Genomic DNA, 23,850 nt, shown 5'->3' with positions numbered 1-23,850 from the left:
GAAACTCAAAAAATTTGAATATCGTGCAAAAGTTCATTTATTTTACTAATGCAACTTAAAAGGTGAAACTAATATATGAGATATACTCATTACATGCAAAGAAAGATAGTTCAAGCCGTGATTTGTCATAATTGTGATGATTATGGCTTACAGCTCATGAAAACCCCAAATCCACAATCTCAGAAAATTTGAATATTACATGCAATTAATAAAACAAAGATTGTACATATAACAATATCGGACCTCTGAAACGTAGAAGCATGCATATGTACTCAGTACTTGGTTTGGGCCCCTCAATGCAGCAATTACTGCCGCAATGAGGCGTGGCATGGAAGCCATCAGCCTGTGGCACTGCTGAGGTGATATGGAAGACTAGGATGCTTCAATAGTGGCCTTCGGCTTTTCTGCATTGCTCGGTCTCATGTCTCTCATCTTTCTCTTGGCAATGCCCCATAGATTCTCTATGGGGTTTGGGTCAGATGAGTTTGCTGGTCAATCAAGCACAGTAATCCCACGGTCATTGAACAAGGTTTTGGTGCTTTTGGCAGTGTTGGGCAGGTGCCAAGACCTGCTGGAAAATAAAGTCAGCATTCCCATAGAGCTTATCTGTGGAAGGAAGCATGAAGTGCTCCAAAATCTCCTGGTAGACAGCTGCGGTGGCCCCGGACTTAATGAAGCACAGTGGGCCAACACCAGCAGATGACATGAACTTCACACTGGACTTCAAGCATCTTGCAATGTGTGCCTCTCTATTCTTCCTCCATACTCCGGCTCCTTGGTTTCCAAAAGATGCAAAATTTGCTCTCATCAGAAAAGAGCACCAGACCAGGCGTGTTTTTCTTTAGCCCAGGTAAGACGCTTCTGACGTTTGTTGTTCAGGAGTGGCTTAACAAGAGGAATACGACATTTGAAGCCCATGTCCAGGATCTGTCTGGGTATGGTGGCTCTTGATGCACTGACTCCAGTCTCAGTCCACTCCTTGTGAAAGTCCCCAACACTTTTGAATGGTATTTTCCTGACAATCCTCTCCAGGCTACGGTCATCCCTGCTGCTTGTGCACCTTTTTCTTCCACACTTTCCCCTTCCACATACCTTTCTATTAATGTGCTTTGATACAGCACTTTGGGAACATCCAACTTCTTTTGCAATTACCTTTTGAGGCTTTCCCTCCTTATGGAGGGTATCAATGATGGTTTTCTGCACAACTGTCAGGTCAGCAGTCTTTCCCATTAATTGTGATTCCTACTAAACCAGACTGAGAGATCATTTAAAGGCTCAGGAACCCTTTGCAGGTGTTATGGCTTAATTAGCTGATTAGAATGGGACATTTTGAGCCTAGAATATTGCATCTTTTCACAATATTCAAATTTTCTGAGATTGTGGATTTGGGGTTTTCATGAGCTGTAAGCCATAATCATCACAATTATGACAACTCACAGCTTGAACGATCTTGCTTTGCATGTAATGAGTCTATCTCATATATTAGTTTCACCTTTTATGTTGCATTAGTGAAATAAATGAACTTTTGCACGATATTCTAATTTTTCGAGTTTCACCTGTGTGTGTGTGTGTGTGTGTGTGTGTGTATATATATATATATATATTATGTTTTTTGTTTGTTTTTATTCCAAAACTCCAAAAAAAATGCATTTGAAAAACCAATGCATAAAATTCAGGTGGCATAAAAAATTTAAATGACCACCATTTTATTCTCTATGGTCTCTGCTAAAAAAGTATATATCGTTTGGGAGTTCTAAGTAGTTTTCTAGCAAAGAATTTTGAATTTCAGAAAAAGACTGGGTCCTTAAGTGGCTAAAGTACTTGTAAAGTTCAAATTGTCTCTTTCAATTTAGATAGAGAAAAGGTTGGACCCCCTTTTTCCCACTGCAGGGCTTTATACCTTTATGTGAGTGTAAATCCAACATTTTGGGTTTTGTCTGCAGAGCAAGAAAGAAGGGTTAATCACTCAATGGGGACAAACATTTTAGTGACAACTCTCTAAGATGGGAATTCCACTCACTTAGGTGATATTTTATTATAATATCTTGTTGCGTCTCTAAGACACAAATGAAGGGAAAATCACCCCAACAGTATACGTATTGCAAAAAAAATAAACTAATAAGGGATTTTACCCTTCCCTATTACTATCCAAAACTTTTAAAAAAATGTTGTGGGTTTAGATACAATTTAAGCATGAACATATGAGTATGCTGTACATGTACGGTGTTAAAGGTTATGTGAACCACATTGAAGTACTTATAATATTTGTATATAAAACAAAACAATCTTACCTGCCCAGCAGAAGAAAATGTACAATAAAAGTTGAGTTAAGATAGGCCACATTTTAACAGATTATACTTTGGAGCAATTCTTCCACTTATTCTGTTTAACGTCTTTAGTTTCTCTCTGTTTAAAATTGAAAAGAAAAATATGAAATATTTACATTTAACTATATTCACAAATTATATATATATATATATATATACACACACACACAGTATCTTACAAAAGTGAGTAAATCCCTCACATTTGTGTAAATATGTTATTATATATTTTCATGTGACAACACTGAAGAAATTACACTTTGCTACAATGTAAAGTTGTGAGTGTAGAGCTTATATAACAGTGTACATTTTCTGTCCTCTCAAAATAACTCAACCCATTAATTTCTAAACCGCTGGCAACAAAAGTGAGTACACCCTTAAGTGAAATTGTCCAAAGTGGGCCCAAAGTGTCAATATTTTGTGTGGACGCCATTATTTTCCTGCACTGCCTTAACCCTCTTGGGCATGGAGTTCACCAGATCTTCACAGGTTGCCCTGGAGTCCTCTTCCACTCCTCCATGAGGACATCACGGAGCTAGTGAATGTTAGAGCCTTCAATTTGAAGATGCCCCACAGATGCTTAATAGGGTTTAGGAGACATGATTGGCCAGTCCATTACCTTTACCTTCAAGCTTCTTTAGCAAGGCATTGGTAGTCTCGGAGGTGTGTTTGGGGTTGTTACCATGTTGAAATACTGCCCTGTGGACCAGTCTCCGAAGGGAGGGGATCATGCTCTGCTTCAATATGTCACAGTACATGTTGGCATTCATGGTTCCCTCAATGAACTGTAGCTCTTAGTGCCGACAGCACTCATGCAGCCCCAGACCATGACACTCCCACCATCATGCTTGACTGTAGGCAAGACACACTTGTCTTTGTACTCCTCACCTGGTTGCTGCCACACAAGCTTGACACCATCTGAACAAAATATGTTTACCTTGGTCTCATCAGACAACAGGACATGGTTCTAGTAATCCATGTACTTAGTCTGCTTGTCTTCAGCAAACTGTTTGTGGGCTTTCTTGTGCATCATTTTTAGAAGAGGCTTCCTTCTGGGACGACAGTCATGAAGACCAATTTGATGCAGTGTGCGGCATATGGTCTGAGCACTGACAGGCTGACCCCCCAACCTGTTCAACCTCTGCAGCAATGCTGGCAGCACTCATACATTTATTTCCCAAAGACAACTTCTGGATATGACACTAAGCATGTGTACTCAACTTGTTTGGTCGATCATGGCAAGGCCTGTTCGAAGTGGAACCTGTCCTGTTAAACCGCTGTATGGTATTGGCCACTGTGCTGCAGCTCAGTTTCATGGTCTTGGCAATCTTCTTATAGCCTAAGGCCTCGTACATACGAGAGGATATCTGCTGGAAACGGTCCGCCGGACCGTTTCCAGCAGACATTCCTCCTCCGGATTTTGATCTGATGGCTTGTACACACCATCAGATCAAAATCCCCACGGAAAACATCCGCGGTGACGTGCCGCGCAGTCGCTGCGACGATGACACGGCGACGTGCACGACCCTGGAAGGTAAATACTTCCACGCATGCGTCGAATCACTTCGACACATGCGAGGGATGGGGATCGGGCGGACTTATCCGGTGAGTCTGTACAGACGACCGGAGAAGTCCGAAGGACAGATTCCAATGGATAGATTTCTTAGCATGCTAAGAAATTTTTATCGGCTGGATTTTTATCCGCTGGGAAATGTCCGCTAGGCCCTACACACGACCGGATCTATCTGCTGGAACTGATCCACGGATAAATCCCAGCGGACAGATCCGGTCGTGTGTACGGGGCCTAAGCCATCTTCATGTAGAGCAACAATTCTTTTTTCAGATCCTCAGATAGTATTTTGCCATGAGGTACCATGTTGAACTTCCAGTGTAGTACTAGTATGAGAGTGTGAGAGCGATAAAACCAAATTTAGCCCACCTGCTTCCCATTCACCCCTGAGACCTTGTAACACTAACGAGTCACATGACACAGGGGAGGGAAAATGGCTAATTGGGCCTAATTTGGACTTTTTCACCCAAAACACACCTCCAAGATGACCACTGCCTTGCTAAAGAAGCTGAGGGTAAAGGTGATGGACAGGTCAAGCATGTCTCCAGACCTAAACCCTATTGAACATTGGTGGGGCATCCTCAAACAGAAGGTGGTGGAGCACAAGGTCTCCAACATCCACAAGCTCTGTGATGTTGTCATGGAGACGTGGAAGAGGACTCAAGTGGCAATCTGTTAAGCTCTGGTAAACCAGAGCCCAAGAGGGTTAAGGCAGTGCTGGAAAATAATGGTGGCCACACAAAATATTGACACGTTGGGCCCAATTTTGACATTTTCACTTAGGGGTGTACTCACTTTTGTTGCCAGCGGTTTAGACATTAATGGATGTGTGTCTAGTTTTTTTTTAAGGGGATAGCAAATGTACACTGTTATACAAGCTGTATACTCACTATGTTACATTGTAGCAAAGTGTAATTTCTTCAGTGTTGTCACATTAAAAGATATAATAAAATATTTACAAAAATGTGAGGGGTGTACTCACTTTTGTAAGATACTGCATACACAGTGTATATAAATATGCACATTGTTACATAGTAAAAGGGTTTCACACACTATGACCAAAAAAGAAGTACAAATGCATAAAAATTGTAACAAAAACCAAGGCCTAAAACAGGGGCCTTGCCACACCTGTAATTGTTATTAGGTCATATTGCAGAGGTCTTTTAATATAAACAATATGGCAATGTCGCTTAACATAAAATGTTGTGTTCCTCAAGTCTTCATGTTCTACATGAATAGACTATAAGATGAAGCACAGTTGAGTTTCACGGCACCTTATCTTGAAAACAATTACTGCAATAAACAGATTAAGATACTGAGCAGGAATGGAAACAAGCTGAATCAACCCTTGGATTCTACTGCCTGATATTTACCAAGCTTCATGGTTTTAATAGCCATGACTAATCCTTGCCACCATTTGACAAATGAGCCTGTCTAGGTATCTATTGTGTCTTTCTAGTCAGATTGAATATGCGCTCTGCATTTAAGGTGGGCAGCCCAGAATCTTAAAGAGATGAACAGTTACCCCTTAAAGTATCCAAAGCTTTTCTATCATACTTGTATGTATGACAGGTTAATATATAGTTAAATTTGAGTCCCCTACCCCACTTCAGTAAATATTAAAATCCTGCACAAAACCTTCCCGCTGTGGATTAAATCCAACGACCAGATTTCAGAGATGTAACTATTTCGACTGAATCAGTCAAACGGAAAAGTCTAATTTGATTGGATTCATGGATTGCCTGTCACAGGACGCCAAGTCTTTTCAGATCATTTGTTTTCATTTTTATACTGTTGTCACTTTAGTAATTAATTTAACATTGGCATTAATTACTCTATGACCTACTCTATGGATAATCTTTTTACATCACAGAAACAGCAAGCTTCTGTTATTGCATGCTGTATGAAGAGTCAGCTAAACGCTTTTCTCGGTTGGTCTATTAATGCAAGTGTTCACCTTAACAGCTAGTTTTCCATTCGCTTACAACAGGCAAACACTGCACCCAACAAGATCCTTATTTGAATTTTACACATTTATGTTTTGATAACCTAAGTTCTGACATTCCAAAAATATTTTAAATGTATAGGGCATTGTGAGAGATTACACAAATACCCTTATATAATATACTTCCAGCACACTGGGGTTGATTTACTAAAACTGAATAGTGCAAAATCTGGTGCAGCTGTGTATGGTAGCCAATCAGCTTCTGACTTCAGCTTGTTCAATTACGCTTTGGCAATAAAACCTAGAAGCCAATTGTTTTCTTTGCAGAACTGCACCAGGTTTTGCACTTTCCAGTTTTAGTAAATCAATCCCTGTGATAATCAACTTGCTAGAATATGGAAGCAGAATTATTGTAAAAGCACTTTCATCATTTTCAGCTCCTTTAACTATTCTAAAGCATGGTATTTGCCTTTAGGTTCACGGTCATATTGATCTGCACATTTCAGTGCCGGAAAACAGCTATACATTTCAAAAATCAATATTTCTTTATTAGTTATTTCATAGTAGGTGCACATTGAAAGTCAATGCCCAGATAAAACTTTAAGGCCCAGATTCTCAAAGGAGATACGACGGTGTATCTCCAGATACGCCGTCGTATCTCTGAGTCTGAGCCGTCGTATCTATGCGCCTGATTCATAGAATCAGTTACGCATAGATTTGTATAAGTCTCTTACGCCGTCGGATCTTAACTGCATATTTACGCTGGCCGCTAGTGGCGTTTACGTTAGACTTTTCCCGGCGTAAAGTTACCCCTGCTATATGAGGCGTACATGCGGCGTACCAATGTTAAGTATGGACGTCGTTCCCGCGTCAAATTTTGAAAATTTTACATCGTTTGCGTAAGTCGTCTGTGAATGGGGCTGGACATCATTTATGTTCACGTCGAAACCAATACGTCCTTGCGGCGTACTTTGGAGCAATGCACACTGGGATATGTCCACGGAGGGCGCATGCGCCGTTCCTAAAAAGCGTCATTTACGTGGGGTCACATAACATTTACATAACACACGCCCACATCTTCCAAATTTGAATTAGGCGGGTTTATGCCCGCCTATTTACGCTACGCCGCCGCAACTTATGGAGAAAGTGCTTTGAGAATACTGTACTTGCCCGTCTAAGTTGCGGAGGCGTAACGCAAATAGGATACGTTACGCCCGCACAAAGATACGCCGATCTACGAGAATCTGGGCCTCAATGTTTTAGAGTGAGAAAGGGCTAATCTCAGGTTTGTGTTGCTGTTGCTGTTCCTGTCCTCACGTCATGCCAAAGAATGCTGCCAGTACTTTAAAACCAAAATGAAAGGAACAAGAAGTAAGGTAAGAAGTCCTGCTTTAGTGGTAACAAAGCTCTCCATCAGTACAGGAAGTTAATGGCTATCTCCCAAACAGGAAAACAGGTAATATAAAATACCTAAAGCCCCGTACATACGGTCGGACCTTTGTCCGATCAAAATCACATCGGAATTCCGACGGAATTCCACCGTCCTTGCGGCGTACTTTGGAGCAATGCACACTGGGATATGTCCACGGAGGGCGCATGCGCCGTTCCTAAAAAGCGTCATTTACGTGGGGTCACATAACATTTACATAACACACGCCCACATCTTCCAAATTTGAATTAGGCGGGTTTATGCCCGCCTATTTACGCTACGCCGCCGCAACTTATGGAGAAAGTGCTTTGAGAATACTGTACTTGCCCGTCTAAGTTGCGGAGGCGTAACGCAAATAGGATACGTTACGCCCGCACAAAGATACGCCGGAGTAAAAGAGAACATGTTCTCTATCTAAACTCCGATGGAATTCATCATAATTTCCGATGGAATTACTCTGATGGGGCATACACATGGTCGGAATTTCCGATGGAAAAAGTCCGTCTGACTTTTTCCATTGGAAATTCCGATCGTGTGTACGGGGCTTTAGAAAATACAGAAAGGATCATCCAACCAAAACCAGATGAAAGAGTCCAATAATATTTTACTTGGTATAAAAGGCATATAGACACAGCCAATGCATTTTTAGGGCAACACTACTGCCCCTTCATCAGGGCCAAGTTTTGGGGCCTCCATTGCTGCTCAGCAACTTCTGTCAAGTTGTTCCCAGTGTTGCTGCAGTTTTGCTCTATTAATCTGTATTTTACAAGACAAGGTGGTATTGGAAATACAGTAGTTATCCTGACAGAAAAAAACTATTTGCACAACCATAAAACAATCAAGTAGTTTCTACATTTCATTGTGGCTAAGCTCTTCTAAATAGACCCTCACGCTTTCAGCTGGCATCAGCAATGAAACCCATCGATACATTTTCTGCTTTCAGCTGGCATCAGCAATGAAACCCATCGATTTATGTTCTGCTTTCAGTTGGCATCAGCAATGAAACCCATCGATTAATTTTCTGAGGGAAGTATCCTTACAAATGTTTTTTTTCACAGTCACCAAATAATTATAAACAAGCTATTATTAACAGTGCAAACAAAAAAAAAATATGTTACTACATGCTTCAGGAAGTTGACACACCTACACCACATGTAAGAAGCTCTGTAAAAATATGGCTGTAGTGCAGAGGTATTAATAGGACTGTAAATGATCTGCAGCACCTGGTGGCAAATGGTGGGTGCAGCCAAATTCTGTTAACAGTGGAAAGGGCTTAAAGGGCACGGGTAATTAAAACTCAAGCCTACTCATTGTATGCACGGCACATATATGCCACAGTCCTTGTACCCATGAAACATGCTTAAATTGCTGTGCCACAAGCAAGGGTCTTGCAGACATGTATAAACCTAAGCACAAATAAACAAATAAAACACAAAAAAAACAGCCTTTAGAATACGGAGTGAAAATAAATATTTAATATCAATAAACTCTTTTAAATTATTATACAAAAATATATTTGAAATTAAATTGTTATAATTTTTTGGCAATAATACTCTGTGGGGGAATTTCTGCCAGTCACAGGCTGTCATGCCCCTCCAGTCTGTGTCTTAGAATAAGAGGAAGATGAAGCCACTATTAATCTACGCACCCCCATTGTGTTTCGCTGGTTAGTAGGCATGGAGGAGGAGGGAGAGAGTGGGCTGTCAATTACTAATGTGTAAACACCCATATGTGTGACTCTATAGTCACATGGGCTGCTCAGATGTGATAGGGAGGAAATGCGCAGCATAGAAACCCACTGAAAACTGAACATGTGCAGAGCTGCCAACACTGCTCTGAAAAATCCCTGGCTGAATAGGGGACAGAAAGGGGAGATAAAAAACAGTAGGGTCAGACATTTTTTTTCAGAATGCAGGAAACAAATCTCACAGTGTCTGAATGAGTATGAACATAATGTAATACACCATTTATTGATAGTTTTTTTATGACGTGGGTTTAGTGAAACTTTAACCTCCTTAGCGGTATTCCTGAGTCTGGCAGGGGGTGAATTTTTTATACCAAAAAGCCAGACTCTGGATTGCATTGCAGGATACAGGGGGAAGTTACTTACCTTGTCCCTGGATCCTGTGATGTGTCCCCACTGTGTGTGCGGGCTCCTCCGCTATGTCTCCTTGCTCGATTCACAGTGCCGCCAAGCTCCGTTCCCTGCGACGTTAAGACGCACGGGGATGGAGTTCGGCACCAAATTCAAAAAGTGAAAAACACAATACACATACAATATACTGTAATATTACAGATTACAGTACTGTATGAAATAAATACACACCCCCTTTGTCCCTAGTGGTCTGTCCAGTGTTCTGCATGCAGTTTTATATAATAAAAACTGTTCTTTCTGCCTGGAAACTGAAGATTGTCCATAGCAACCAAAAAGTGTCCCTTTACATCAAAAGTGCTTTTAGACCAGCTAGAAAACAGCGATAATAAATTATAATCACTTGCAGAATTGAGCGATAGTGATTTGTGAAGAAATTCATCATCAAACCATAAAAATAATGACAACGACAATTCTGCAACTGAGCAAATTTCAGTACTTTTGATTTGATTACATTATTGAATCATTTTTATTATAATTACATTATTATTTGTTATAATTATTTATAGTTATTTATTATATTATAATTTATGATTTTGTGTTTCAAACTTTATTATACCCGTGATGTCTACTAGACTCTTGTTTAGACAGATTTATTCCTAAGAATTTCAGGCCTACAATATAAAATGCCAAATTTCCATGCAAAAAAATGTACCGCCTTTGGTACAAAATTTCAGACATAATCATTCCGCTAGGGATGTTAAAGAAGAACTTTATTAAAATTATCAGGGACTTCTTAGCAACCAGAGTAGTGCATGTACATTATATATTGCAGGGGTCATTGGTGTGTAAAGTGCATACTGCAGATGTCAGGAGTGTGTAATGCTCTGTGTGCATATGCAGGATCAGGAATGTGTAACACACAGAGTGCAAGGGGCAAGAGTATATAACACACAGAATGCAGGAGTCAGGAGTGTGTAACACAAAAGTGCAAGGGTCAAGGATGTTTAACGGACAAAGTGTATCAGGAACGTAGTGCACAGAGTGAAGGGGTCACTGGTACATAACACACAGACTGCTGGGGTTAAGAGCATGTAACATAGTGCAGTGGCCCAACGTGTCTTACACAGTGTGCAGAGGTAAATTACACAAAGAGTACAGGGGGCAAGAGAGTGTAAAACACAGAGTGCAGGGATCAGTGGTAAGTAATAAACAGAGTTGAGGGGTCAGGAGTACATAATGTACAAAATGCATGTGCCAGGAATGTGTAATTGTGCCAGGAATAGGCTAAGGAGTATATAATGTGCAAGGGTAAGGGGTGTGTAATGTATATAGTGCAGGGATCAGGTCAGATTAATTCACATAGCGGAGGAGTCAGGAGTGCAAAGTGGTAAGCAAAGGGATTCATCCCAGGCTCCCTCTTGACTTGTGTCATATGACATGGCAGAGCTGAGGAGGAGCTCAGAGAAGCTTCCCTCAGCTCTAAATTCTACTGCCCTGACAGTCAGCATGGTAGAGAGGATTGTCAGCTGCTGCAGTGGTGGACAGTCACAATGTGTGGACCTGGGGCACCTGGCAGAGATACTGGGCACATACTTCTGGTACCCACTGGTAGCAATGCCCATGAGTGAATAATAAAGAACTCAAAGGTTAATGAAGGGGACTATTGATTTACTGGGAAACATTAGATTTCGGATTCACCAGAACCATTGATTGTCCTCACCTATTTTCTTGAATTGCTTTAAAAGAAATACAAAAATACTGTAAAATATTGCAACTGTCTCTCTGGAAAGCTATTTGACCTCTGAAAATCAACTCCATTGCGATCCAAATTTACATACGTAGACCAATTCAGTTTAAATGATTTAAAACATATATAGATAACTTTTCGTTTGTATCAGCCAATGACTAATTTTCCTTGTTCATTCACAGAACAACATAGTTGTTTTTAAGAATCCTTGACAGCTGTAAGGGTGATGTAGAAACCCTCCAATTCAGAGAGAGTTGCTAGGTAACATAGAGCTTGTAGATAAAATTCCCTACTGAGCTAGCCCTTAGATATGCAGGATAACAGTTGTCAACCCATATTCTGCTATGTGGTTACAATAGTAAGCAATAAACTGTACACAGCAGTGTGATGTGTAATAAAATAATAAAAAGAACTGAGGAATCTTTGTTAGATAAAGATGTAACTATTAATTGCATTGCATTTTCCTAATGAACCAGTGGACGCTGTGCGCAATCAAAGTAGACAAAATTAGACCTCTGCTCTTTTTATAGAACGTGCTGGTATTAGAAGCCATTACGAACTCTATGAACATCAAATTGCACAGAAAAGAACACTGTGCATTTGTTACATATTAGTTAAGTGCACACTGCATGACTGTGGTATACAACAATTCGATGTCTCTATAATTGTATTATCCTTTTTACTTCTGGGAACAAGTAACAGCCAATTAGTAACATTCTTTACATCAAAAAATCAAAATGATCAAAGACAGAATTATTCTACACAAAACATATAAAGATATTCTTGTGATCATATCCTTATTTCAAGTCGGCTTCTCTCCTAAATATCAGAAACAATAAGCAGTCTGACTCAGGGACATTTGATAGCAATATGCCTTTAACATGCACTTATCCTTCATCGTGTGTGCTGTATCTCAAGCTACTGCAACTTCTGTTTATCTGTCCTTGCAGTAAGCAATGCCTACCAGCAAATTATGACTTTGTATTTAATCACATGTAAGAATAAATGTTTCAAAACTGCATACTGCTAAAAATAATGCGAGCAAAGAAATATCATCTTGCTCTTTCCCAACCATTTTCTACTCACCTTTCCGGTATTCTTGAGACCCTCCTTCTTCTGTGGCCACTTATGCAAAATACCTGGTGCTGTTCAGTATGGGGAGAAGACAGGGAAGTGAGCTCCTCTTATAACACCATGTTCAGGCCTAGCAGCCAATCACAAGGCCCGAGCTCTATTACATGGCAGAGGGAATGATACCATTGCTCCCTCTGCATTCCAACACCATTTAGCATGGGGGGAAAAGGGGATTAGCGTGTCTTAAGGCTCTCCTTTTCCTTATGGGATCGCGGTAGGAGCAGTTTCCAGGCTCCCCACTGTGAGGAAATGGCAGGAAAGCCTGGGATTGGTTTTCAGGGTCAGCTGACCTGGAATATTCTAGAATTAGGGACCCACATGGTTGGGATAGGTCAGTCATGTGACCCCCTGGAAAATTCTAGAATTCCAGGGGGTCCCTATATAAAGGACTAGTCTGTAGGGTCCGGGGCCAGTCCCTTGAAGAGGATCAACAGCAGAACTTCCCACCCCCCTTCCCTTTGTCACAGCTATATTATGTGGTAAGGTCCCCTTTGCTATTTAAAGTAAAGGGGGACAGTTTTGTGAAATAATATTAAAGAAAGATTGTTTTTCAGCTTGAGTCTTAGGGGCTGAGCTGTATTTTTTTTAATATTTGGTATTGAGTTATTTCTATGTTAAAATAAAATACGTTTGGTAAGTTATTAGTTAATGAATATGTTTATAAACCAATAATATATGCCACGCCCACATTTTATTAAATAAAATATTTTACTAAAAGAAGTTTGGCTTATTGAGTTTTCATTTATGTCCAGGCATTTCTGCCTATGATCCCATAGTGTAATTTGGTAGATGGAGAGGAAAGAGCAGTGAGAAATCATTGGATGGGTAATTATTCTAGATTGTAAGCTCTAATGAGCAAGGCCCTCTGATGCCTCATGTATTGATATGTATTGTAACTGTACTGTCTGCCCCCATGTTGTAAAGCACTGTGCAAACTGTTGGCGTTATATAAATCCTGTATAATAATAAAAATAATAATAATAAGGTGGTTGGGGGTAGGCATAACACAGGCACTGTCATTTGACATTTATTGACATTTATTGAGCAATGTGACATTGTATTTGTATTTTGAAAAATAGTGGACACAAATTTTCCAGATTGCCTATTGCAATGAAATAAAGTCAGAATTATATGTATAAAATATGTATTATTTACAATACCAGGGTGGATATAAATCAACGATTAAAAAAAATCAGATCTAAAGATAGTTTTCTATTTAAGATTCAACACAGATTTTGTTTATTCAGCATGAAATGGAGCTTAGTTATGTAGCATTAGGCTGTATATTCTGCAATATTTACATTCAATGAATCCAAGCTCTGCAAGCTGAGATAACATGCACTGCATTGATGCATTCACACAATGGCACAGTAACCATGAGATAAAACAAAGTTTGGGAATATGTATTTATTCCATTGTTTTGCAAATCTGTGTATACTACAAACTGTATGATTGAATCGGTTCTGATATTGCTGTTTTACCAACCTGACAGCTTATTATTCTAAATAGGAAACCTTAATTTTGTTTGCGAATATTAAAGATTCTAACTACCAGCAAGAATAAGTCCTTACATTTAAAGAGCACCTGTCATTTCAGATTCATCATGGCAGTGCCTGTTAGGCATCCACTCACCTGCTGCCACCACGTCCCTCACCTGCTGGCACTTCAATGGCACCTTGAAGCGATTCAGTTCGCATGCGCCGCGCTTTATAAGTTTTTCATTCATTCATTCAAAGTGAATGGGACTGTCGTTGAGATAACAGCGTGTTAGAGGAGGTGTCGCTCCGGGACAGAGATGACAGTTGCTCTTTAAAAATTATGATTTTAAATCGAGTTGATTTAAATCAAATCAACCCTTTACAATACAGATGACATTTCCTACTTACAAATGTAACTATTGCACCTAGTTTGCTCCCATAATTTGCTTTGGCTGTCTCTCACAGTCACTGTAACTTGACACATGTTACTCAATTAATTACTCTAATTACCAGTACTCTTACTTTCAAACGTAGGAACAACAGAAAGTGTTTCAGAACTAATGTGCTATATTGTACAGAAAAAGTGTTATGCTGCAAATAAAAATGTCAATATGACTTTCCAATAGAACGTCAATAAGATTTTCTATTTCATCCAGCAGATTACTAAGTAATAGATTGTACATAACTTGGTGGTAGCCATTGCCCTTTTCTGCCATGAAAGCCATTGCCATTTTCTTGTATGTTCCAATAATAACTAGTCTGTCCTTTTTCCTTTAATCTGAAATTTATATACAGAAACAATTTTATCTAATCTTTCCATTCACAACTACTGTACTACCTAGGAGAACAGTGTCAATTAAAAAATTAAATTAAATTAAATGCAAAATCAATAACAATTCCTGCAATGATTTTGAATTTGCTTCCTCAGTAAAACTGATCATGTAATTAATTAGACAACATTTATCTATAGAGAAACCAATGTTAGGCCCCGAACACACGACCAAGTTTCTCGGCAGAATTCAGCCAGAAACTCGATCTGAGCTGAATTCTGCCGAGAAACCCGGCCGTGTGTACACTTTCAGCCAAGGAAACCGACGAGTTCCTCGCCGAGCCAAATAGAGAACATGTTCTCTATTTCCTCGTTGTTCAATGAGGAAAGTTGGCTCGCCGAGATCCTCGGCGGCTTCACACAGAACTCGACGAGTAAAACGATGAGTTTTGCCCGCCGAGTTCCTCGGACGTGTGTACGGGGCCTCAAAGAGGTTGTAAAGGTTTGTTTTTTATTTTCTAAATAGATTCCTTTAAGCTAGTGCATTGTTGGTTCACTTATTTTTTTCTTTTGATTTCCCTTCTCAAAAATTGTTTTCTTTGTCTGAATTTCTCACTTCCTGTTCCTCCTCAGTAAGCTGTTCTTGCTGACTAACCCCCATGGATGATGGTGGAAAGCTTACTGAGGGGAAACAGGAAGTGAGAAATTCAGACAAAGAAAAAAAAAACATTTAGGGAAATCAAAGGAAAAGGTTAGTGAACCAACAATGCACTAGCTTAAAAGAACCTATTTAGAAAATAAAAAACAAACCTTTACAACCCCTTTAAGTGCCTTTTATCAGCTTATTCTCTATAATATATTTTTGTAAATTCCCCTTTGAAAAATCTTTAGTTTGAGGGTTATTCTTTTTTACTCCTTCTAAAATAATGGAACAACATACAGTATACATCTTTCCTGAAAAGTTGTCCCATTAAAATGAGTCGAAAAAAAACGAGAGACAGCCTAGCACACAGGGGCCTTGGTTCTTACTTTCTATTACATTATCTGCTAATGAAATATATAAATAAATAAATAAATATATATTATATATATATATATATATATATATATATATATATATATATATATATATATATATATATATATATATATATATATATATATATATATATATATATATATATATATATATATATATATATATATACACTATACACAGTATATGGCCCTATGGTTTAAATGAACCATTAAATCTAAATAAAAATACACTTTTATTATGTAAAAAACATTATTAAGAAATTTCTGTGTTTAATATTTTATTGAATACCACAAATGTTTGTATTGTTTTTGGTCATTGAATGTTTCAAAAGGCAACATCACTAATTGACCCTTCTCCTGACACTAAACACTTTAATAAGGTTCTGGTGTGTGTTAAGCAGTCAACAACATGAGTAGTAATAGACCAGAGAGAACAATTATCACTATGGTGAAATATGTGCATGATGTGCTCTGGAGTCAATAATTATTGTCACTTGCAAACATACTGTAGGTGGGCTCTATTTACTTATTTTATCAGAAGACCAAAACAAGCATCTAATTTTTTTTTATTAGTCCTCACTTTTATTTTAGACATTCAAAATTTAGAGACTAATGCCCTGTTAACTGATTAACTTAAAGGAGAAGTCCAGCCTGAGCTCATTCAGCTGGGCTTCTCCTCTGGGTCACAGGAGTACAATTTGCTTTGCACTCCTGTGACTCGTTTTCAGCGGAGAACACTCTGAAGTCCGCTCTCTGCTGACGTCACCAAGATCTGTCCAGGCACCGCATCATCCCGACTCTGGAAGTCTGGATCCGCCAGGTGCCTGGACTGATAGGTGTCTCAGCCTCTCAGTGAGCTGCTGAGGTGGCTGCTCCCTGCCCCTCTGCAGCTCAGTGCTCCAATGAGCATGGAGGAGCAGAGGTGGAGAGATGCTGATTGGCAGGCAGCAGCTTTAGGCTCGGGGAGGTGAGAGAACCGAGCCATCGGCTGTGTTCGTGGCTCGGTTCTTAGAGAAGAGGTGGCGGGGGACAGATGCAGCCTCAGACCGATGCTGCATCCACCTAGATAAGTATGATTATGGCATAAAAAAGAATCCAATACTTCTATTTTAACTAATAGTGAAACGAGTTTGCTATTGAACAGTTTAAAATAAGTTTAATTCATGAACATTATATTATATTTTGGTTCATTTCACACAATCTTACAGTGCTTCACCTCATATAACCAGTGCTTTCAATGCTTTTCATATATTAGGGACCCAAAATAGAATGCATGCCCTTGGCGTACACAACAAGCAAAAGTACCTGCAGGTAAATAATTTAAGATCTTCTTGGTTAGAATGATTAGGCAGTTCTTGTATGGTCCACCAGTGCTAAATTATAAATCAGTGCCATCATTTTCTTAGTGTATACAGAATGAATATGTTCATTTATTATTAAATCATATTATTAATATTAAAAATATATATATTTGAAGTTATTTTTACAAAGACCTGCAAGCTCAAATCAAGTCCTTTAAAAAAAAAAATCAAGATATTTAAAGACTTTTTGGGGATGCATTATTGTTTTTTTTGTTTTTTGTTTTTTGGTTACCTGTCGTTTATTTTTATTTTTTTGCAATTTATTTATTAATTTTCTTCTTGTCAAATATATAAAAAGTATTTTTCAACACAATAAAATTTTACCTGACGTTTATTTTGACCTTTCCATTTTAATATCAGCTGTGCAACTTTGGCAGCAAACATAGAGAATAATGAGGCTTTGATGGGAAGGCTTGAACTATATTCAAAAGGATTACTGAGATTTTATCATTTGTTTGATTTATGTGGAGCTTGTAAATGGTTTGTGCATTAAAAAGGAATTAAAACTGATTCTACAGATGATGAGTGGAGACTCATTGTTTTAGCCCTGTCCAGGATCCAGGAGAATAGGGAAATATTCGTTTGTTACCAGATTGAATGCAAGCAATATAGGTTAGGTTTGCAAATGTTTCATTGCTTTATACTAAATGTTTCTCTTTTTTCATATTTTTTTTTTTTTTTTTTTTTTGGGCTATGAAGTTATAAAGCAGAAAGAGAACATACTGCAGCATTCTTCAGTAAAATATGGGCTTGTGAAATAAAACTAAAAGGACACCTTGGGAAAAAAACAGTATAAAGGATGTATTAGCTCAGCAAGGTGTTTGAGAGGATGATAGCCTAGCACTCAGTATTACAATGATTACACTGAAAGATGTGCTGGCAGTAAACATCTCCCGTATCAGTATCAAAATAATAGTTGTTACTTTCACATTTCGTTTTTTTTTTCTATTTAACACGACAGCACAAAATATCCTTTTTGAAATACTTTGATCTGACTCAGCAATGTAACTAAGCTTAGATAACTTTTGGATCATTCTTCCACTCTACTTTAAATATATCAAGTTACTGTTACAGATCAAGGGTATAATAAGAACATCTGCTACTTTTGTTTTCGTTTTTCACGTCATTTTTTACGTAATTCACATGTTAAATTTATTTAGCTTTTATGGTTCAAACCCAAAAACATTTCAGCCCCAGTGCTTTGAGAATAATGTGAAAACTGTTAAATTTGTACATATTGAGAGATGATCAGCTTGGAGAAGTCGTATTAAATTTGAGTCATGCACAAGGGAAATCAAATTTAAATAATATATTGAACAAACTAAGGTAAATAAAATGTTATTAATAAACCCAAAACAAAAAATGTAATATATTGCAGCTTACCAATCCTTAGATATGGTGGCTACATGCAATTTTTTTTAGGATGCATTAAGGTGAAAAAACATGACGGTTTACAACCACTTTAAAAAAATTACCCGTTGATCTTGCTAGAAATCTTGTGAGATGATAACCTGTGTTTTCTGTCTGTGCTGACAGAACCACGCCCCTCTATGTTATAGAGAATGAAAAAGAGGTGGCATTCCATAATGCTTTCTATACAGAATATGAGCATTGTCATCCTAGGCCTGAAAGTATGTTACTGGCAGAATCACCAAGTGAAAATAAAGGAAAACAGCTTTGGAAAAAGAAACCTAATGCAACCACCACAAGGTCTAGTATTTATTACATTTTTGTTTTTGGGTTTAAATATACATTAAAATGAACAGAAAATATGTATATGGCACCGGTGATTTACATTAATATTTGCATGTGAAAAAGTCGACCTATGGATATTATAGGATTAATATACTAAAAACAAAAATAGGCTGTTTACTTTTGCAATGGATGTTGCACTTTGTAAGGGAATTATCCCAGAGCTTAGTGAAGGAGGTGAAGCTCTGTTAACTTCTACCATTTAATCATGTGCAAGCAAAAAAATTTTTTTTTCCCCCTTGTACATGACTACCCGTCTTTGTAAAGTGAAATGTAATCACCTTCAGTAAGCAGTGAGAAGTGTTCCCTTGCAAAGTGCAACTTCCCTTTCAAAGCAAACAGCTTATTAGCCTTTAGTAAATCACCTCCTTTAATTCTGCCTATCCATGCAGTTAGTGCAGGAAACTGCTTTCCTTTTTCCAATGATTAATTCATCCAATTAGGGCAGAAAACATGCACTTATTCAATTTGACTAGATGTTCACAAGTATGGTCTCTGTTTGAAGTTGGCTTGTGCCATGCAGGAAGAGAAGAGAGGACAATGAAGTTTGACAGAACATTTAAAAAAAAATGCAGACCTCACTTTTATGTCTTTCAATTCTATACAAAAATGTTTCTTTGTTTTGGATAATAATGAATGCTGTACTGTGGCTATGAATTACAGCGATAGTAGGCTTCACCAAGGACTACAATTATCAACTAAAGATGTGGAGCCCAAAAGGGAACAAAAAACTTTAAAGTAAATTATATTATCCCTAATAATTGTTTATGAGAAATGCTTTTTCTTTACTGCTAAAAAATAGAACATAGACCAACAGATATCTTTAAATTAGACTCCACAAGACTCAAACACTTTTCAAAGGAAATTTGATTGAGGCGTACATTGTATATACAAATACCATTTACAGGAAGTCCCACAGATGCTTAGTAGAGAGAGTATAGAAAAATAATAATATTGATGCATTTGTGATTTCAAACCATCAATCAAGTAAATAGGTTTGTCCATTTTTCCTAAATGTGCAAATTACTAATTACTAGTTATTTTCTAACTTGAAAAACAGCTAAAATACTGAATTGAATTTTCTTATTTTTTATTTATTTTTGCAAGAATTTGTTTTATATAAAACCCTGTCAATATATTCTAAATAAAAAACTCAGCATACTATAACCCTCTTTAGCCATGGGACATTAAATAGATAATAATGAAGAAAACTATTCTAGTATACATTTCCTACTTGAAAAAGAAGTGTGGTTTTAGATTCATGCATACCTAGGTAGATGCAACATCGGCCCGAAGCTGCATCTGTCCCCCGGTGGCTCTAACAATAGGAACCAAGCGTTTGAACACTGCAGATCACTCAGCTCTCACAGTTCCATGAGCAGAGAGCTGCCGACTGTCAGTCAGTGGCTCTCTGTGCTCCCTGTGTTCACTGGAGCGCTGGGCTGTGGAGGGGGTGGGAGATCTGGGCGGATCCTGACTCTATGGTCGTGATAACGCTCGAGCCTGGACCGAATCTGTGACATCAGCAGAGAGCGGACTTTAGGAGTGAAAAATGAACTGCACTCCTGTGATCCACAGGATAAGTACAGCCAAGTGAGCTTTGGCTGTACGTCTCCTTTAAAGTGGAAGTCTACCCTGGAATTACTATACAAACAATTAAAAAGTCATATACCATATGTAACGTGATAAATGCTTAGCATCAATGTTTACCACCTGTCTTTGCCCTGGTGGGAAACTGGCAGCCATTTATGAGCAACACCATGCAGCTCAATGGGTCACTCAGCCACTCCATGTTATCTAAGTCTTCTGATCAGGGCTGTGGAGTGGGTAGATAAATGTTTCGACTCCTAAATGTTTCGACAATCTAAATTTAGTAGGAGTCGGAGTTGGAGTCGGTGCATTGTTTGTCAACTCCGACTCCGACTCCAGGTACCCAAAATTTCCTCCGACTCCACAGCCCTGCTTCTGATTGCAAAGTCAGAAAACAATTGCCCCTGGGACTTTTTTGGAAGTCATACGAACACTGATTATATATATATATATATATATATATATATATATATATATATATATAAATAGATATATAGATATACAGCTATCTATCTTTATATATACACACACTATATTGTCAAAAGTATTGGGACGACTACCTTTAAAATATGATTATTTCAGATTTTAGGTGCTGAAAGCGGTACCATTATTTTGCAAGGAAATTTAGCGTTTTACATTGTAGGCCTATAATTCTTAGGAATAACTCACCTAAATCTGTTCGAACAAGAGTCTAGTAAACATCTCGGGTATGAAAAAGTTTGAAAAACAAAATCATAAATTATAATATAATAAATAATTATAACAAATAATAATGTAATTATAAAAAAAAAAATATTCAATAATTTAATCAACTCAAAATCACTGAAATTTGCTCAGTTGCAGAATTGTCGCTGTCATTACTTTTATTTTTTTATGACGAATTTCCCCACAAATCGCTATCGCTCAATTCTGCAAGTGATTATAATTTATTATCGCTGTTTTCTAGCTGGTCTAAAACCACTTTTGACATAAAGGGACACTTTTTGGTTGCTATGGACAATCTACAGTTTGCAGGCAGAAAGAACAGTTTTTATTATATAAAGTACATGTAGGGCACTGGGCAGACCACTAGGGACAAAAGGGGGTGTGTATTTTTTACATACAGTACTGTAATCTGTAAGATTACAGTATACTGTATGTATTGTGTTTATTTACTTTTTTGAATTTGGCGCCGTTCTCCGCCCCCGTGCGTCGTAACGTTGCAGGGAACGGAGCTCGGCAGCACACAGGGACACTGTGAATCGAGCGAGGAGACACCGCTCGATCACACAGCGCGGCGGCGGCGCAGGATCCAGGGACAAGGTAAGTAAACCATGCCTGTGGCTGGTGCGAGGCGATCCCAAGTCTGGCTCGGGGTTACCGCTTTTGGTAAAAAAATACCACCCTGAGCCAGACTCGGGAATACCGCCTAGTCCTTTGTAGCTATAACAGGTTCAACTCTTCTAGGAAGGCTGTTTACAGGGTTTAGCTGTGTGTCTATGAGAATGTTTAGACCATTCTTCCAAAAGCGCATTTGAGGGGTCAGGCTCTGATGTTGGACAAGAAGGCCTAGCTCTCAATCTCCGCTCAAATTCATTCCAAAGGTATTCTATCAGGCTGCGGTTAGGACTTTGTGCAGGCCAGTCAAGTTCTTCTACCCCAAACTCGCTCATCCATGTGTTTGTGGATCTTGCTTTGTGCACTTATGTGCAGTCATGTTGGAACAGGAAGGTGTCATACCCAAACTGTCCCCACAAAGTTGGAAGCATGAAATTGTCCAAAATGTCTTGGTATGCTGATACCGTAAGAGTTCCCTTCACAGAAACTAAGGGGCCAAGCCCAACCCATAAAAATCAACCCCACACTGTAATGGTCCTCCACCAAATGATTTTAACCAGTGCCACACAACCCATAGGGCGACCGAAGCCACGCAACCCACAGATAGATCTGGTGCCAAATGAGGGACCAGGTAGCTCCATGGGTCACGTGGCTCAGGATGAGCAAGTCCACTTCATTCTCTCATCCACACTGAGTCCCTGCTGTATCTTTGTATTTTGACAGTGGGCATACTTCCCCGCTGTGCACTGATTAGCATTGCTTGCAGCGCTGCTTGAGCAGAGCAAATCCAATAGGGCAGTTGTACAGAAGTTGATCTATAGATTAACTTTTTTACAACCTACCTGCTTATACATGGATCAAAACTCTACCACATGCTGCTGAACCATCTATGTATGGCCAGCTTAAGTAATGTGTAAGGCAAGCCATACACAATTTATTGTTTTCCCATTCAACCAGCAGGTTAAAAAAAAAAAAAGAACCAATTCAAACATTGACACATTCCCACTGAGCTACTGTTTTCTCCTGGCAGGGAGTCTCCTTTGGCAGCAGAATACAATGATCAGTGTTGCTGGCACTGACTTTCAGGAGGCACAAGACGGGCTGGTTGTACACAAGCTGATTGATCGATCGACTTGTGTACAACCACCTAGCATGGATTGAAATTAGCCTGGTCCCTGCTGAACGGGCCAAATTTCAATCCATGTATTGCCAGCTTGGGTGTGGCCCTTCCAGGTATTTATTATTTTCACAAAGATCAAAGTACTCCCCCTAATAATGCCTTTATCTGCTCTTCTGTCCAGAAGGACAGGGCTATCTTTGTTCAGCCATCATGTAGAGTCTCCATGTGCTGGACAGGGAAGCTGGCTCAGAGATAATGCAATAATGTTAATACTGGTGTCTGTGCTACTCTTATAACCATGCTTGCAAATGTCAACTCCTGATGCAGCCTCTCATATTGTGACTAACAAAATTAAGATATTGCAATATGATCCCTGGGAGTGCAGGGAATGAGGAAATGCTTCCCCTTCCCCTCCCTTTTGTACTCCCTATGTTTTACTATTCTAGGGCTGCATCCTAACGTTGGCGATTGTTGTTGTTGTTGTTGTCTGTATGCTGCACCTTTAAAAAATAGACTAAAAATGTGCTTTTCAGAAAAAATATACTGTTACTGAATACTGTGATACAGGCATGTACTCATGCAAAGTTACTGAACAGAGTACTATAACTTACACATTGGTTCACTGGAAAGCCTTGGAAATAAACAGAATCCCTATGCAAACAGGCTGGAGAATTTCCAAAGTAATTTTTAAAGTAAACCTGCCACAAACGTGGGCAGTTCAAACTTGGCATACAATGAAAAATACATAAGAAGAGGATACCTTCCATGAAAAAAGAACATTTTAAGTGGTAATAAACCCCCCAAAAAAAACATAACATGCTGGAGCTTACCAATCCTTAAAGTAGTTGTGTTTACTTTTCTCAATTAAAAGCACTAAGTGTAATTTCTGCTTGCTGCTTTGTTCCTCTGCTATCAGCATAAATAACTTCTGACAGGTTTTTCTGACACCAAGAGAAAAATGGTGACAGGGGAGGGACCTCAAGCAAATTGAAAGCCTCTGATCTGTTCCTGTGTGCTGTGTGAAGAGGGTAATCTTTCTCCCCTCCAATCAGCTCTCCTCACTGATCTCTGCAGAGTGTAACCTCAGCAATACGGCAGATAGACAGATGCAACTTATGTAGGAGGATGTGTTTCATCTCTGTGTATCACCTGGGGATAGTCCCTTCACTGGCTATATATAA

At 38.8% G+C, this 23,850-nt stretch overlaps 1 protein-coding gene across 5 annotated transcripts in view; it reads right to left on the bottom strand.

Annotated features, from left to right (window-relative positions):
- Nucleotides 1-23,850, bottom strand: part of CNTN1 (contactin 1) — a 220,097-nt gene that overhangs the window by 94,348 nt on the left and 101,899 nt on the right. For all 5 annotated transcript variants that reach the window (XM_040343861.1, XM_040343865.1, XM_040343864.1 and 2 more), the window contains one exon: nt 2,292-2,406. In XM_040343861.1, the coding sequence (XP_040199795.1) occupies nt 2,292-2,343 (52 nt within the window). In that variant the 5' untranslated portion in view covers nt 2,344-2,406. The remainder of the gene's footprint in view (nt 1-2,291; nt 2,407-23,850) is intronic.

The sequence above is a fragment of the Rana temporaria genome, chromosome 3 (assembly GCF_905171775.1).
Source record: "Rana temporaria chromosome 3, aRanTem1.1, whole genome shotgun sequence".
NCBI classification, from domain to species: domain Eukaryota; kingdom Metazoa; phylum Chordata; class Amphibia; order Anura; family Ranidae; genus Rana; species Rana temporaria.
The sequence above is the reverse complement of the archived record's forward strand: the minus strand, read 5'-3'. Positions and strand labels throughout refer to the sequence as shown.